The sequence below is a fragment of the Pogona vitticeps genome, chromosome 2 (assembly GCF_051106095.1).
Source record: "Pogona vitticeps strain Pit_001003342236 chromosome 2, PviZW2.1, whole genome shotgun sequence".
Classification (NCBI taxonomy): Eukaryota; Metazoa; Chordata; class Lepidosauria; order Squamata; family Agamidae; genus Pogona; species Pogona vitticeps.
Genome location: NC_135784.1, coordinates 80,043,356 through 80,059,996, shown reverse-complemented (window position 1 = coordinate 80,059,996; position 16,641 = coordinate 80,043,356). Strand labels below are relative to the sequence as shown.

At 40.1% G+C, this 16,641-nt stretch overlaps 1 protein-coding gene across 3 annotated transcripts in view; it reads left to right on the top strand.

The window, feature by feature from the left end:
• Positions 1-16,641, top strand: part of MAPKAPK3 (MAPK activated protein kinase 3) — an 89,361-nt gene that overhangs the window by 60,367 nt on the left and 12,353 nt on the right. For 2 of the 3 annotated variants that reach the window (XM_020788732.3, XM_020788740.3), the window contains exons 3-8: positions 9,337-9,476; positions 13,097-13,161; positions 14,298-14,377; positions 14,798-14,924; positions 15,708-15,783; positions 16,088-16,212. In XM_020788732.3, coding sequence (XP_020644391.2) covers positions 9,337-9,476; positions 13,097-13,161; positions 14,298-14,377; positions 14,798-14,924; positions 15,708-15,783; positions 16,088-16,212 — 613 coding nt within the window. The remainder of the gene's footprint in view (positions 1-9,336; positions 9,477-13,096; positions 13,162-14,297; positions 14,378-14,797; positions 14,925-15,707; positions 15,784-16,087; positions 16,213-16,641) is intronic. The other variant, XM_072989801.2, reaches the window with a different exon arrangement.

Here is a 16,641-nt window from a genome sequence, read left to right as displayed (position 1 = left end):
GTGCAGAGGCCTTGTCACAAAGAGTTGCTGAGAATATAAGCCACTTGTCAGCTGCTTTTGATGCTAAGTAATGTACACTCAAACAAGACCACCTGCCTAAAGCCCTTTTGCTGGAGATGGCCAATAGCTCTTTTCCTTGACACATTGTAGTTGTCTTCTTGTTGCTCTCATTATTGTCACGGCTAGAGTCTGGGGTAACGGTCTGTGGTACCCATGAGAGCAGAAACAACCATTTCCTTAGGTGGTGCTTTGATCTCATTCTTCCATACATGACTATGAGCCCCTTTTAATGAGATCTTTTAAACCTGGTTGCATGCACCAGGGCTCTGTGATGAAGTGACCTAATTCAGACAATACTAAGACTGAGAACGACCTCTCCCTCTTATGGACCACTAAAAACTGTGATTTTTTTTCACAGACAGGTCTATTCTCTTCAGATCTATTTCCTCCTCATTCTTCAAAACTGCCTTCTGCTCTCCTCTCTATTCTAAAATAATTGTTAGAAAAAGAGTAGACCTAGTCAGAGAAGAAACCACACTTTCCACACTGGCATTGACCCCTTACAGTGGCTATTTAAGGAGCCCACTCGGTTATCAGACTGGATGGTTGAGGTCCTTGACTCCAAGAGAGACCCAGAGGGAGAAGGCTAGGACCTGGGCCTTCTCTGTGATGGTACTGCATTTACGGAATAACCTCCTGCCCAAACTTCGCCTGCCCCCTTCACTGGAGAATTTCAAGAGACCTCTTAAAACATGGTTATATAGACAGGCCTTCCCAGACTTTACATCTACAGAGTGCAGTGATCAACTCAGCACTTAGGTTCCCAGTTCTGTTTTCTTGTTTTTATTAATTGTTTTAAATTGCCGTTGTTTTTAGTTAATTGATGATATGTTCATTTTATTTTGAGTAGTTATGTTTATGTAATTATGATTCAATATTTGTTCTTTTTGTTGTGGACCGCCCACAGTGGCCAGGTTAGCTAGATGGGTGGTATATAAATTGAATAAATAAATAAATATAATATAATATAAATAAATGAATGGACCAAATATTGCAAGTATGAATTAAAGGGGGGGGTCAGTGGATATGAATGGGCATAACATTCCCCTCTATACAAACATTCAACTTAATTAATGAAGCATTATTATAATCACCTTCCCTGAAACTCTGGAAGAGGAAAATAGGCAACGAGTATCACTTATAGAGATCAGAAATAGTTTCAGTGGTTGATGACAGATATTATTTTTGCTATATTAGCAACAAATGAAGAGTCATTCTTGAGGGATATCACCGTGACCTAAACCAAAGAGTTGACTTTTGAAGCACTATCCTAAACCTTTTCCCTGGTAATTCTATCCATTGAGAAACAAGCTTCCTACTTGCATCTTACTCACACTCTCATGTGACGAAAGACAGAGTAAAATAAGATGGATAAAATATCAATCCCAAGAGGAAACGTCTAACAACTAAAACTACAGATTCTATTTACTTTGCAGAGGATGCCGGCCACAGAGACTGGCGAAATGTTAGGAAAAACAACCTTCAGAACACGGCCAAAGAGCCCAAAAAACCCACAACGACCATTAGATCCTGGCCGTGAAAGCCTTCACGAATACATCTATTTACTTTCTTACTAATTGGTCAGAAAAGTATATATCTGATCTTTCAACTACCGATAGCTAATCTGAGTTTTCCATTTCACGTAATTTCAACACTGATATGAAAAATAAATAGGTCAGAGGTATTGACTGCCTTGCACATTTTTAAGTTCAAGCTCTTAATGGTATGATCCTGCTCTAATGAGCTAAGTAGTGCCAAGTTGTTACCTGCACAGTGACACTAACCAATGATGTTGCTTGCAGAGACATTGAATTAGGGGGTAATGTTGCTATTTTCCTGGTCTCTTCATACAGGGATTCATTCAGTGTCCATGTTGAAAGAAAGAGCCCAGCTCTAGGATTATTATTGTGATACTTTTCGAGTGGCAATTCAGGTGATTTTTCTATACGAATTCAGTTAGATGTCTAATATAACTCCTTGAATTTATAGACATTTACACAGAAAGAAGACCTTTGATTTAGAGCAAAAATTGGGTTTACAGCAAAAAATATCCAGAGCAGTTGTCATGGGTAGACTGGGAGTTGCCAGTGAAAGGTTGTCTCTAGTTGGAAACGGCATGTTTTTGCTTGACTTGTGTTGCCAGTAGGAATATTTATTTTGCGGTCGCGGTCGCAGAGCCAATAGAATACATTTAAAATTTCAAGAATGAAATTCAAAGCCCAGTACTCTGGTGAGAGGGCCTACAACATTTCTTTCTCTTGATAAGCAATTCACCTTATCTGCTCATTTGGAAGAGAATTTAAGTTAAAAAGCTTCCTCAATTTTGAATGAGAGGAGGTCTAAATGGCTTTTCCTCTTTGGGAATTCCCCTTTGCTTGTTAGATGCAGAAACACAATGCCGAGGAAAGTAAGTCTAACTTTACTGAACTTCTTATGTTTCTCTGTGTTGCTTCTGGCAATCCTAGTACAGTAGGGTGTTCAAGGTGTGTCAGATGTTCAAGGACTGGTTTCCCACTGGGACTCTCCAGTGAGTTTCTGTGGCTGAGCAGGAATTTGAACTTAGACCTCCTAAGTCTTAGATTGGCATGTTAACCTCTCTACTACCCTTGCTTTCCTTGAAAAACTTGAGGGAAGATAAGTTTTTTTTGGGGGGGGGGAATAACAAAGCCAACAGTCAACAGCAACATTGCCTCAGACTCAGTGTAGAACCAGATCAATTCTCCAAGTTGATCTCCATAGAAATTACATCCATTCATATAAGAGAGGATGTTGCTATTAAACTAAGTCTGTTTAAATGGCAGGCCCCTAATAGTACTGTAGCGGTACTGCCCAGAGTTTTCCCTTGGGAAACACATTCCAAGATCAAACGTGTTCCAACAAAAGCTAGTTCTGCCCAAGACAGGGGAGGGGCTAGAACATCACGATTTCCATCTCATATTTGTCTCTGGATATTGTCCAGTTGGATAAAATGCACAGAGACCACAAGTTTTCAGAAGGTGGCACAATTGAGAGAAAGAACTGCGTAATCATAAATAATGACCATAACAACAAGATTGCCAAAGAGAAGAAGCACAGACTCCATCATCCATTTGGTGAGGGAGATAACATGGAAACCCATCATCAGCCTTAACTGTGCAGTGACTGAAGCCACCATATGATGGGTCAGAATCTAGGTCATATAAACAAGCCTTAAAATGAAAGCCTAATTTCTGTCACGGTTGTTCTTAAGATTTGTGCATCTGTGCAATGTTCTCCGTTTTGCTGTTGTAAATTGATTCTCAGGTACTGTTCTGTGCCTTTTCTGGCTTCCAGTTTTACATAAATTATGCAGTATATTATCAGTAATGAATTGGGATGCAAACAAACTAATTTAGCTTAAATCAGACACTCTCTAGAACAACTGAAGTCTTCTCTGCTTGCTTGACTCCTTTTCTTTAGGCAGCTGTCATCACCATATCACAACAGAGAATTTCTGTCACTTGAGAAAACACCTGGGCTTATGGCCAGGAGATGAGAGAGGCAGTGGTGCAGGCATCAAGGCTTCAAAATGACAATCCAGTATTTTTGGTAATGTTCTATGTAAGAAGAAACAGCTTTTAAAAAAAAAGTACTGATCAAAACAGTCACCACATGTAGGAGGATGTGCAGAGAATCATTTGCTGCTAAGCATTATTTAATCAAGTTTTTTGTTAGCAGTAACCTGAAATGGAGAGGTTAAAATGAAATATAAAAATAAGCTTTATTAAAACTTTTTTTAAAAAAAATCAAATTTTCTTCACGCTTGCCGAACAGTCCATATGTACGATAATCTAGGTAGTGGTCATGTTAGGCTGTTGTATCAAAAGAGAAACCAACAGACTTGTGGCACCTTTAAAACTATCTTGGTTTTTTTAATTATTATTTTTCCTAAGCATTCAGGCATAGAATCACACTTCTTCATATTACAGTGGACCCTTGACTTACAGATGGCTTGACTTACAGACTTTTTGAGTTACAGACTTCTCTGGCCGCAAAATTTAGGTTTGACTTGCAGACTGGGATTTGACTTACAGACCAGAAAAAAACCAAAATGGAACAAAAACGGCCTGTTACGGGATTAATCGGTTTTCAATGCACTGTAGGTCAATGGAGACTTGACTTACAGACTTTTTGACTTGAGAACCGCCTTCCAATACGGATTAAGTTCTCAAGTCAAGACCCCACTGTAATAGAGTGCCTGTGTCTCTGGGGAAGGGAGGGTAGTTCAGGGCAGGGCAGCAGTAGGTTGTGTTGTTTCTGGGCTCCATGGTGGCTGATAACAGCCTAGCCTGTTGTCTGATCTAATTAGGTTAGATTTCATGTCTTGCTTTTGTTTTCTTGATTCCAACCCTACACGATCTATATTTCATGTTTCATTTTATTACGAAGACATTTTACATGTCGCCTAACCTTCTAAGCCTTTGCTTCCCAAACTGAGGGCCCCAAATGTTCTTGAACTTCTGTTCCTACACACTCTGACTATTGGCTGTACTGACTAGGCTTCTAGGAGTTGTAGTCGAAAAATACCTGGTTGCTAAGTTTTTGAACCACTGGTATAAAAGTCGGCAGGGCCACCTAATTTTCCCAGTCCCAGACTGTGAAGACTGATCTCACAGCCATAAATACTCAACTCCCAAACAAACTGCACCAGAGCACAGAGTGTTAGTCCTGTCCTCTGAAGATGCCGGCCACAGAGGCTGGTGAAACATTAGGAAGAACAACCTTCAGAAACCCACAACAACCAAAAGGAGCATGTGTTGGATTGTGTGAGCTGAAAGGGCTTACAGGGTTCCCATGATCTGGATGTTCGCCTTGTCAAGGTTCCAACAAATGACTGAAATGGCTTACAGGCACCTTTGCATTCCACACTTGAAGCTCTTGTTGACTTCTGGGTGGGGTGAAGTGTAGAGGGGAGGCTTGTGTGCATCCCCAGTATTACTTGAACAATACACGGGTTTAGGAGTAATGTCTGAGTGGGACTACAGTTCAGAGGAAATGAGATACTAAAGTCTGAAACTGAGCTTGTGGTGACCATGAAGCATTAGTGCTGGTGTTTCAAGGTGACTCTCCAAATTTTGAATAAAGCAAAGCTACATCGAGTGGTTTATAAACATCACATGTTACGTGTGTGTGTGTGTGTGTGTGTGTGTGTGTGTGTGTGTGTGTGTGTGTGTGTGTGTGTGTGTGTGTGTGTGTGTGTGTGTGTGTGTGTGTGTGTGTGTGTGTGTGTGTAAGAACTTTTAATTAGCTCTTCAAGTGACAGACCCAAACACTAAAAGACAGGGAGGAAATCCATACGGACAGGATCACAGAACAGGCTGTTCTGTCAAAATGCACCAAAATTATCTGATGTCTTTAAATGTGATATAAACTTTGGTAAAGCTTTTTTTAAAAAATCACAATGAAATCATACTCCTATGTTTCAAAGCATAATATTTTAGAATAGCAGGTTATGAGAACTTGTTGCTGAAAACAGTAGCTTCTAAATGGCAGAGACCCATTGTCATTGGGCCAGGCAGTAATAGCAGTCTCTATATATGTCTGTTCAAGCAATAACATGGCACCCTTTCAATAAGAATAAAAATTAAAGAATAAGAAAACAAAAATAAGAATACAAGAAGAATAAATCATAGATAATCTTCACATCTCTTAGAATCTTAGACTCTTAGAAATGCCTTAAAACCTTCTGTGTTTATCTTGCTGCAGAAAAATCATGACTTGTCTTTTGAAAGATGAAGAGAATACAGATTGCTTCACACATATTAAAAATAGATTAACCTCTCTTCTCTGCTCGCACCAAAGAGTAAGCTCTCACTTTGGTATTCATATATAAACTGTAATTTCTTGTACACAGTAAGGCTGAAATCTTATATCCACTTATCTGGGATCAAGCCCCATTGAACTCTTTGGGACCCATGTCTGACCAAATGTGCAAGAAAGTGCTGTAAAATTCATTTCACTGTCAGAAAAAGTATTGTCTGATTCAATCTTTGCTATTTCTTTCTGGTTTTTGTACAATATGGCTGGTCCATTTTTATTAAACCGATAATAATCTTACCAGTGTATGTGATCACTGTGCATAGTGCAGTTTCACTTTAGTTCAAGAACCTTTATGTAGTTTCCTCAAGCATTCATTTGAGGCCCCATAAATACAAAAAATAATGTTTAGAGGCCTAATTTAATCATGGTTAGTGTACGTTCCATTGATTTCAGTGAATCTACTATAAGCATGAGCGTATTTGAATCCAGCACAGTGATTCCACATGTGTAGAGTAAACATAAGGTGGAGTGTAGGACACAGAAGTGAGCTATATGGAGTCTTAGCTTTCATTCTTGTTTTAAATGCAGCAGTAGAACTATGTTTGAAAGGGTATGGAACAGTACTTAATTCTAAGGATTCAGCAGGATGACTGAATAAGATTCTTGTATTTATGGTGGGCAATATTTCCATGTTTTTCTTAACATTTCTCTGTATCTAGGAGAAGTATTTGTAGTTGGTTTGGTTTGGTTTGGTTTGGTTAATATGCAACATGGCAACCTATTGTAAGATCCAGATTTTCTTAACATAGAAATTGAGTTATCTTGGTTCCACCTTCCAAGGGATAAGTTTTTCCCCTCTGTCTTGAGAACAAAGTACAGTGGTGCCTTGACCTATAAACGTCCCAACATACGACCATTTCGAGTTACGACCAGCTCTGGCCCCAAAATTTTGCTTCGACTTGTGACTGGAGCTTCAAGTTACAACCAGGAAAAGGCAGGGGGAAAAGGCGGGGAATTCAAACTGCTAGCCATTGGTGGCGAAGAGGCTGCTTCTTTGTACCTCTTTCACCCTAATGGTTAGAGAGTGTTCAATCGGAGGAGGCTTCAGGGTGCCTGGTAAGGTGCTGCTTTCTGCTTTCGAAAAACTGTTCTGGGTGGGTTTTGCAGTGTGGTTTTGGGATGGGTGGTGGGATTATGTTTCTATTCTGTGATGGGTCTTGTGGGGTCTGTTTGTTTTGAGGGGTCTTTTCCCCATTTCCAATGGGTCTTCCAGAGTTTGTTTCTTTTTTGATTCCCCCCATTTCCGAAGGGTCTTGCATGATTTGTTTGCTTTTCTTTCCCACCTACCCCTTCGGCCGGAACAGATTAATCATGTTTCCGATGGGTCTTGCAGTGTTTGTTTGCTTTTTGCTTTTCTTTTCTTGCATTTCCGAAGGGTCTTGCATGGTTTTTTTTTTGCTTTCTGCTTTGCTTTTTTTGCATTTCCGAAGGGCCTTGCACAATTTGTTTGCTTTTGTTTCCCGCCCGCCCCTTCGGCCAGAACAAATTAATCATGTTTCCGATGGGTCTTGCATGGTTTGTTTGCTTTTCTTTTTCTTTTTCTCTTCGGCCAGAATGGATTAATCGCGTTTCCGATGGGTCTTGAAGTTTTTGGGTTTGTTTTTTGTTTGTTTGTCTTTTTGTGATTGTTTTCTTCAGCTGGAACGGATTAACAGATTAATTGCATTTCAGTGCATTGCTATGGGAAATTGTGCTTCGACTTACGACCATTTCGAGTTACGACCAGAGTTCCGGAACCAATTAAGTTCGTAAGTTGAAGCACCACTGTACACATACACCAAACTCCAAAGTACATGAGTATGTTTGAAAACTCTGGTGCTTCTCTGAGTATTTTCAAAGGCAGTCTTTTGGCAAACCTTTTTCTTAGTCAAACTTCTTGTGACAATGGCAACTCCTCTGTGCTCTGAACTATTTTGATCTGACCTGCTTTAGATATTTCAAAATCAGTTTGTTTCAGCATATAATGGGGACTGAAGCATACAAATACAGGCAGCGACCTTTGGTATGTGTGGGGTTAGTTTAAAATTCAAAAGGCATATTCATAAAGTCACTGCATATTTAACAACTCTTAGTTATTTGAAGGCTTAGTTGTTTGGAGTGCTGTTTGCATTTCCCAGTTCTTTGCTAGCTAGAAGGGAGAAGCACTTCTTCCATATATTTTCTGAAGAGCTAACACTTCTGATTCCATTCAGACTGGGATTTTCTGCTGTCAGGAAAAAGTCCTGCAGTTCTTCTGTACTTTTTGTTGTTGTTGCTAAGGCTTTTAAACCTTAAATTAAGTATGTAGGTTACTAGAGAAGGGTTATTTTGTGCCTTCCAGAATAGAGAGGAGGATAATAAAGCCTTTGCATCTTTTGTTATAGTTTGTTTGTTTAAATGTTTGTATGCCATTTTTCTCCTAAAAGGATCTAAGGTGGATCTAAGATGGCACAGTATTTAAAAAATAGTTGAAATATTTGAGTGAAGACTGGCGTATCTGCTAATCTAGTGGTTCTCAGCTCTTGATGTCCTAAATCCGACTGATCACTTTGTTAGGCAATCTTGAGTCCCTCAAGGAGAGAAACAAAAAAAAACCCATTTGCCCTGAGCAGAATAAGTTTGCAGGTGTTCTATTACTGTATTTAATAGTTGCCCTATCATCATCATCATTTTAGAACTGCGGAGCTGGAAGGGACCCTATGAATCATCGAGTCCAGCCCTTGTCAAGGAGGCACAGTAGGGAATCAAACCCCAAATCTCTGGCTCCGCAGCCAGATGAGCAGCTACTGAGCTATCTAGCATGTCAGTGGCTCGGAGAAGAAGGGATAAGAAAGTCCACATTTTCTTAAAACATAAGGAGGGAAAATCACAGATGAAAATTTTGTGGAAGATAGGATTGGTGGGAGACCCGATATACTTGCAAGAAGACATGGGGATTGAGGGAAAGCACTTTCTTAGTAACTATTGTGAAAATTCTGCATCCCACATAGACTGTGTCTTTATCCCACCAGTAGTACATGTACAACTCCTTGCTTTACCTCTGCAAGGAAGCATTGGTCTCTCTATACTTGTCATTAGTCACAAAATTTTGGACAGGAGGTAAGTAAACATGTCTGTTCCAACGTGAGCTTCAGGACGTAGTTGAGTGTTCCCAAAGGGGTTTCTAGTTTTCATCTAAGCAGTTTTGAAGGACTGCAGGAAGTATTTTTGTCTAACATAGTAGATCCTGTTGTGTGAAATTGCTTGTTCTCAACCACAGAGCAGATGTCCAATTGAGCATCTACAAACGAGCTCTGGGGAAAATCAGGAAGGGCTGCCTTCCACAACATTTGTCTGCCTAAATCAGTTCTTGACAGTAGCAAAAATATTTGCTAAATTTCATTAATGCTAAGGACAGCAAACAGAGTCTCAAAAGAAAGGAAGGCTTGATCATAGTCCCCATTTCTTCTCCTTTTGTAGCTGTTGCACGATAGCCCAAAAGCACGACAGGAGGTGGATCATCATTGGCGGGCTTCTGGCTGCCCCCACATTGTCCATGTTCTGGATGTTTATGAGAATATACATCATGGAAAAAGATGCCTCCTAATCATAATGGAGTGGTAAGTTTATTCCCTCTTAATTCATGTCTTGGAATGTTTAGAAGATTGTACAAGTTGTATAATGCATCACATACCTCTTTAGAAAACACTGGTAGCCTGATTTCGGTCCCCTCTAGAGCTTTGTTGGTATCATAAATTATCATGATGTTTTGCTTTTAAAGAAGCAGATGGAAACTTGGAAAAAAAGCCTTGCCTGCACATGCCTCTGTACTGTGCATTTGCACCTCTCTGCATTTTGCTGAGTGGTTATTGGTCCTTATAAAAAAGAAATCTGACCTCATCCAGAGAACCCAGTGCCAATGTGAGACTGCTCCCTCAGGGGTCTGAGTCCATTCTGGGCCTGAAGAAGTAAAAGCCACATCTTATGTCAAGAGTTGCTCCACATTAAGAGCTTCCTGCTTTGTTTCCAGAAGTTTGTGTTGCTATGAACTGAACTGTGCTCGGCAGTAAAAAGAATATTGAAAGAGGGCCTGTCTAACCCACCATCCTCTGTCCTACAGTGTTCAGCTGGAAGCTTCTGAGAACATGAGGGAGATTATCCTCCCCACTGAGAAACACTCTGCGGGGGATGCTGTCTGATCTATCTGTTTGAACCAAAGATTGAACTATTTAATTTATGCACAGTCTTCAATTAGCAATCAATAATTTATATATGACCTTCCGTTGTTCAATTAGTACATTTCCAGGGTGGTTAATGTAGTTTGCACCCATTGCAAATGAGAAAGAACTGAGCTTCTGGGGGCCTGCTGTCTTTTGCCAGTCAAGCAACAAAAATCACCACACAGATGCCTGAGGAAAGAGGATCCCAACAGCCCTCAGTTTGAGTGGAGACACCAAAACAGGATGGTGTGATTCTAGATGTGGAGTGTACTCATTCTGCACACCTAAGATGCCCCACAGGATTGCCCCATTTTCTAGCAAATGCCACAAAATTAACTGTGTGCTGTGTAAAGAAGGATCCCATTTCATCTCCCAGGAGTGTCCCATTATCTAACTTAATTTCATGTTCTAGTATTATCAGACCTTGTCTCTATGCACCTTTTCCATGCCTTGTGTGATCTTGTGTAACTCTGTTGTGTCTCCACTCACTTTTTTCCTCCTGAACTTGAATAAATCATGTCCTAACTCTCTTGATATTCCTTGCGTGCTGTGGAGGATAGGTCCTTAAGGGTGTGTATGTGTTTGTAAGCTCCTGTACAGACATGATCAGAAATAATGAATAAATTAATCTGATTGGTTCAGTTTACCTGCTGACCTTACAACTTGTCAGGAAACTGGAAATGTAAGGGTGGAGACAGTGCTTGGGTTTTTAATTCTGTAGTTCTTATAATTCATCTTGACTATGAAGTAAGGGAATATCTGATTCCCACCCACCCCCACAATCAGTTTGAGATATATAAGTTATTGTCATTGTAAGTATATACATAGTATACCCATACTGTATAACGAAATTCACACAGACACCCAGAGACCAGACCCACATGCACATAAAAAATCCCCAGACACTCCCCACCCACTAAAAATCCCCCCACTAAGAATACAGTCATCTCTAAACATCTAGATATGGGCTTCGTCTGTCTATGTTTTTCTATTTCACATTCTAATTCAACATACAGTGTGTTTGCTTCGAACACATTTTTTCTTTTCACTTTTCACACATTTGTATCTGCACATACATGTGTTCATGCACACACATGTGCAGTTTTTTACAGAGCTTTTATAGGTCCGATTGGAAAAGGAGATGAAAATTGCATGATGTATAAAAATGTAGATTTATTAAACAGTTCTTCGGGGCCTTCTCCAGGGGCTATACACTACCCAGAGTAATAATTTCACTAGATAAGCAGTATAAAAATATATGCATACTTACCTAGAAAGCAAAGAGGGGCAATGCATCAAATGGGCGTCATAATAGGTCCATTCAAACCCATCTATGTAATTTTTATATTTTGATACTATGTTATATTGGACCATCTAATTTTTTTGTATATTTTGTTCACAATGAGAGCATTTTTTCTACTCAGTGTGTTATTCCTCTTTATTGTCTTTGTACAACTTCTGAAGCAGACCACAAACTGTTTGGGCTAGAATGCATTGGGAGATTTTAAAAATAAAATAGATCTACATTTATATACATGCTGACACTTTTGTCTCTTTTTCATAATTGTATCTATTGGATGTTTCAAGTTCCTTTTGTTTTGTTTTATTTTGAGAGTGTTTATAGGGCCAGTTTTAAATTCCTCTTCAATAGTGCCTTTCTTTCATTCTCTGCTTCTCTTGTTTTTGTTACCCATTCAAGAAATTTGATGGCATCAGAACTATAGGGATTAGTGTTAGCCTCCGTGCAAGTACTTACTGTCTGTTGTGCTCATTTCCAGTGAGGTCAGCTAACAGCAGTGATTCAGCTCTCCTGACAAGATTGCCTGTATGTTAAACCTCAGGCTTTAAAGCTCATTGTGCTCTTAATTTTCTTCCTGATTCAGACATGCATATATACATACAGATACCAATGCAGGTGTGTAGGTGTGCTTGCATTTGGTGCAGGGTTATGGTTTAGGCCGAACCATAGCCTAAACCTTATTGATGACAGTTGAATTTAAATAGCCTGAACACAAGATTGCAAACTAGTCAAGGAATGTGCATGCATGATTTGCGTGTGTGTTTTCTGTATTTGTCTGCTTGTCTGTCTGTTATACGAAAAATATAACTTAGGTAGTAAGTAAACCAGTAGAAAGATCACATTATCCCACACCAGGGTTTCTGGGTCTCAACCAAGAGATTGATTGCTTTCAAACTCAGGAAGCCATGTGGAGAGCACAGGCACTGTCATTGCACTAACTTTTCTGCAGGCTGCCTTCTTTCTCCTCCCACCCCCAACCAGAGCCACAGCTTTTAGCCTTGTTGTAAGTGATCAGGGGTGATGGCTAAAAGAAGAGAAGTAGGACTGAAAGTGCAGCAGTGGTACTCTGTCTCCTGCTGTGTTAGCATTTTTAAAATAATGGATTGGTTTTCCAGCTTGTGGTCAAGTAAAGTTAGCTAAAAGAAAAAAAGATCTTAGTTGCATTCTCCAAGGGAAGTAAATTCTGGTATAGTCACTGTGAATATCTCTCTCCAGCCTCTTGCTATTTGAACATGACTTACAAATGAGACCATGAGGGAATGGTTGATAATTTGTAATACTTATAATGTGGCTGTAACAGAGACAGGAAACATGGACTCCAGATATTCCTAGTGTGCCCTAAATGGTGTAGCCAACTGAGAGCAATCATGGAAGTCACAGTATCACATCCACATTGCCACACTTTCTCTAACCTCAGCTATAGGAACATTTCAAAGACATGCAACATCCAAGCTCTTGGGGGCTTTTATAGACTTTGTGGAAGGACTATAGGAAGTGCACACCATGAAATATTCATAGAATGTACTTTTCTTTACTGAGATATTCTGTGATGTTGATAAGACCATAGCAACAGCTTTTGGGCACCATTTGAGAGCAATAAGACTGATGTTAGAAACACATAACAGATATGAAATGAGAACTCCTAAAATTAGTTTCTGAAATGAGAACCCTTCTGTGTTTGCATTTGAATCATTTATGTATGTGCATGCTTTGTTCACAGCATGGAGGGAGGGGAGCTGTTCAGCAGGATCCAGGAACGAGGAGACCAAGCATTCACAGAAAAAGGTAGAGCATTACAATGCTTTTGTGAATATTTTGTTTACAGAAGGTTGTTTGTTTATTTGTTTTGATTATTGGAAAGAAAACCCACATCAGATTGTGTCTACTGAGATATAATTTGTGATAGAATTCTTATTTTTTCATTCTTAAGTTGTTCAGATCCAATATAAGCAGGTATTTAACTTTTGTATCCTTTTTCAAATGAGTACCTTTCCATTTTGAATACTGAGGCCATAGTTCTACAACCTATGGAGTGGTAGGTCTAATTAGATTAGAGATAGGAAGCCTCACTCCAAGGTTTGAATGCAGTTATGAAGAATGATGATGTGCAGGGAGGGGGGGAATCATTCCACTGGTGGACACACAGATTGTAGCTTAAAGCTCTTGCTACTAGGAGTTAAGCCATGAGAGACATTTCAGCTTTTTAGGGTGGGAAAAGATCTGTACAAAAGTACAGCGTCACCAAGAAGTAGGGTTATGTTGAAGGAGGCACGGGCCTTTGACGTAGCCCAGAGGACAGAGCTGGGACTTGGAAGGGACAGATTCAGTCCCCAGATTTGAAGTTCCCAACTTTAGACACTGCTAAACCCTTCCTCTGCTCTTTCAAGCTGTCTCTGTGTGATGAAGAAGCCAACACAGCCAAGTAGTTCACATCAAAGAAAGACCCTTACATGCAACCTCTCAACCAGATACCTTCAGGAGCGTGGGGATAACAAGAACTCTTTGAACAGAAGTCACACAACTCTAGCCTGAAACTCTTCCAAACACTATCGTCTTTGTTTCAAAATATTTTCCATAAATCATCTGTATGGTTATTTTATGTACAGACTGATTAGTCACACTACAGAAACAAGTACTGTGATTAGTATATTGTATATGTGGAGTGTCTGTCATTTCTATCCCTCCCTTCTGAGCATGGAACCAGAAGAGAGCAGAGTTTAAGAAGAATGAGGTGGGGGGGGGGAAGCATCATTTGCAAAACCAAAACACAGCTGTTGGGGCTAATTTTAGTTTTCCCCCCCCCCGTCTTGACACTAGCCCTGTAAACAAGCTAGTTGCTAGTCAGAAACATTGCCTTGTTGCGCATCTCTGAAGTGTGGTGGGAATGTTAATGTGACCTTTCTTTCAAATTCTGTTTCTAGAGGCCTCTGAAATAATGAGAGACATTGGAACAGCCATCCAGCATCTGCATGGAATGAACATAGCCCACAGAGATGTCAAGGTGAGGCTCAAAAGTGTCTTGCCAGAGTGGATAAGTATGAAATAAGAACATCAGAGGGAGAGTGTTTACTTACACAAGTCCTGTTGCTACCCTGAAAAGAGGTGTTTTGTTCCTGTTTTGAATTATGAAGGAAGGAATTAAACTGGCAATGAACCCAAGAGTCTTCTAAATACATTGTTATCTAAGAAACCCAGTGCATTTTTAAAAAAATTTCAAAATAATGTATTGAAGAAGGCCAAATTTTGGTTTAAATTAGATGTTACCACACTGTAGTCTATCTACTACAAGAACAAGCTTGGTTTGGGGTGTTTGCTAATCAGTCTAGAGAAACGAAACAGTGCTTACATTTAAATAGAATTTATTCCCAGAAATTGTTCCTTTTCAGCTTCATTTTACTTCTCTTTCTTGACACTACCACAGCCAGAAAACCTGCTCTATACATCCAAAGAAAAGGATGCAGTGCTCAAACTGACAGACTTCGGATTTGCCAAAGAGACAACGGTGCAGAACGCTCTGCAGACGCCCTGTTACACTCCCTATTATGTAGGTGAGTCTGTTTTCCCCACCTTTCCATTTACTTATTTTGAAGATTTGTGACATGGGGGAAAGAGTGTTATACCTTAGAGAATATACTTCCACTGGCAAGCCTCAGCAAGGGCAGGCTCCATGTCATAGGTTTCCTGGACCCTTAGGGACAGGACTTCAGCCAGTCTAGAATGCAGTGCATGGTCAAAAGTAAATGTAGCACAAGTGTCAAGGCAGAAATTCAGAGTTTGAGCTAGGGGAGAAACAAGTGGCTGGTCAAGGCTGGGCAAGGGTCTGTTTCCAGAGCAACAGCTGAGAATGGAGGCCAAAGCTTTGGCAGACAGTGTTCTCTCCCACAAGAGACAAACTGATCGCCCTGAAGAACAAGCTTTGAGGCTTTATAGGTCCAGAAGGCAGGAATTGTCCCTCATGACCAGCTAATTGTTCAGGGTGGCTGGCTAGCTGGCACTGTCTTCAAAACACAGAACTGAACCTCCTCAGTTTTCCCTGGAAAACAGTGCTGGGAGCTCTGGGAGTGCACAAGGGAGGAACTTGATTCCAACATCAGGAAACATCAGTGTGCGGCAGATACACACACGGGAATACCTCCACTCAACAGCCACACAAAATGTACAGCAAAGTATATTGTCAGGTTTCTCCAGTGGCCATCGCTGTGATTGAAATAATTAAAATGGTTTTGTTCAAGAAAAACGATCACTTTGAAAGCCGTTGTTCTGTAACCGAAGTGGAAAAAGCTGACGTTCATAGTGCTTTTGGTTCTCTTCTTCCTGCCACCACCCCTCAGCTCCAGAAGTCCTTGGTCCTGAGAAGTATGACAAATCCTGCGATATGTGGTCTCTTGGGGTCATCATGTACATTCTGTAAGTGTGAAATGTGAAGAAACTGAGATTAACAAAGAAAATCCATTGATAATGCCAGGTAGGACCAGCTGCTTTATATCCCAAGCCAACACCCATTCCTGATGAAGATGGGACTTAGATATTTTCATTTATGCTGCAATAGGAAGAATGAGTCATTGGGCTATTAGTCATTCTGTCAAAAGAATCAGTAGCCATCTGTGTCTCTACATGGCACCAAGATGGGAGGCAGGTGGCATGATTTCCTTCCCAGTGCAGAATTTTCCCTCTATCTATCTCTCTCTCTCTCCTTCTCTTTTTTACCCAGTCTGTGTGGGTTCCCTCCATTCTACTCCAATACTGGTCAAGCCATTTCTCCAGGAATGAAGAGGAGAATCCGGATGGGGCAATATGGATTTCCAAATCCTGAATGGTCTGAAGTATCTGATGAAGGTGAATTAACTCACATGTGTGTTTGAAACAGGAGCATCAGAAATGAGTAACAAGTGTGAATGTGGATACACACAGACATATGAATGCGTCTATGTGTGCTGTTCTGTTGAGCCTCAGTGAGGTCTGGCCAGATTCCTGATTTTTCGAGTCCCTCAGCTATGGATCCATCTTCTTACCCTTAGAGTCAGGTAGTACCAGGGGTAGACAGAATTCAGCTAAGATCAGATTGGGATAAATTATAACATGATGACCTAGAGAACTCTTATATTATTAATGGAGTAAAATACTGTGATACAGCAATACCTAACTTCCTATTCCATTCATTGTACATTGTAGTTACTTTTTCATTGTATTTATTTATTTCTTAACCATAATTTCAGGAAATTCAGTTTGTAATTGAATAGTGACTTTTAAAAGTAACACCTGTGA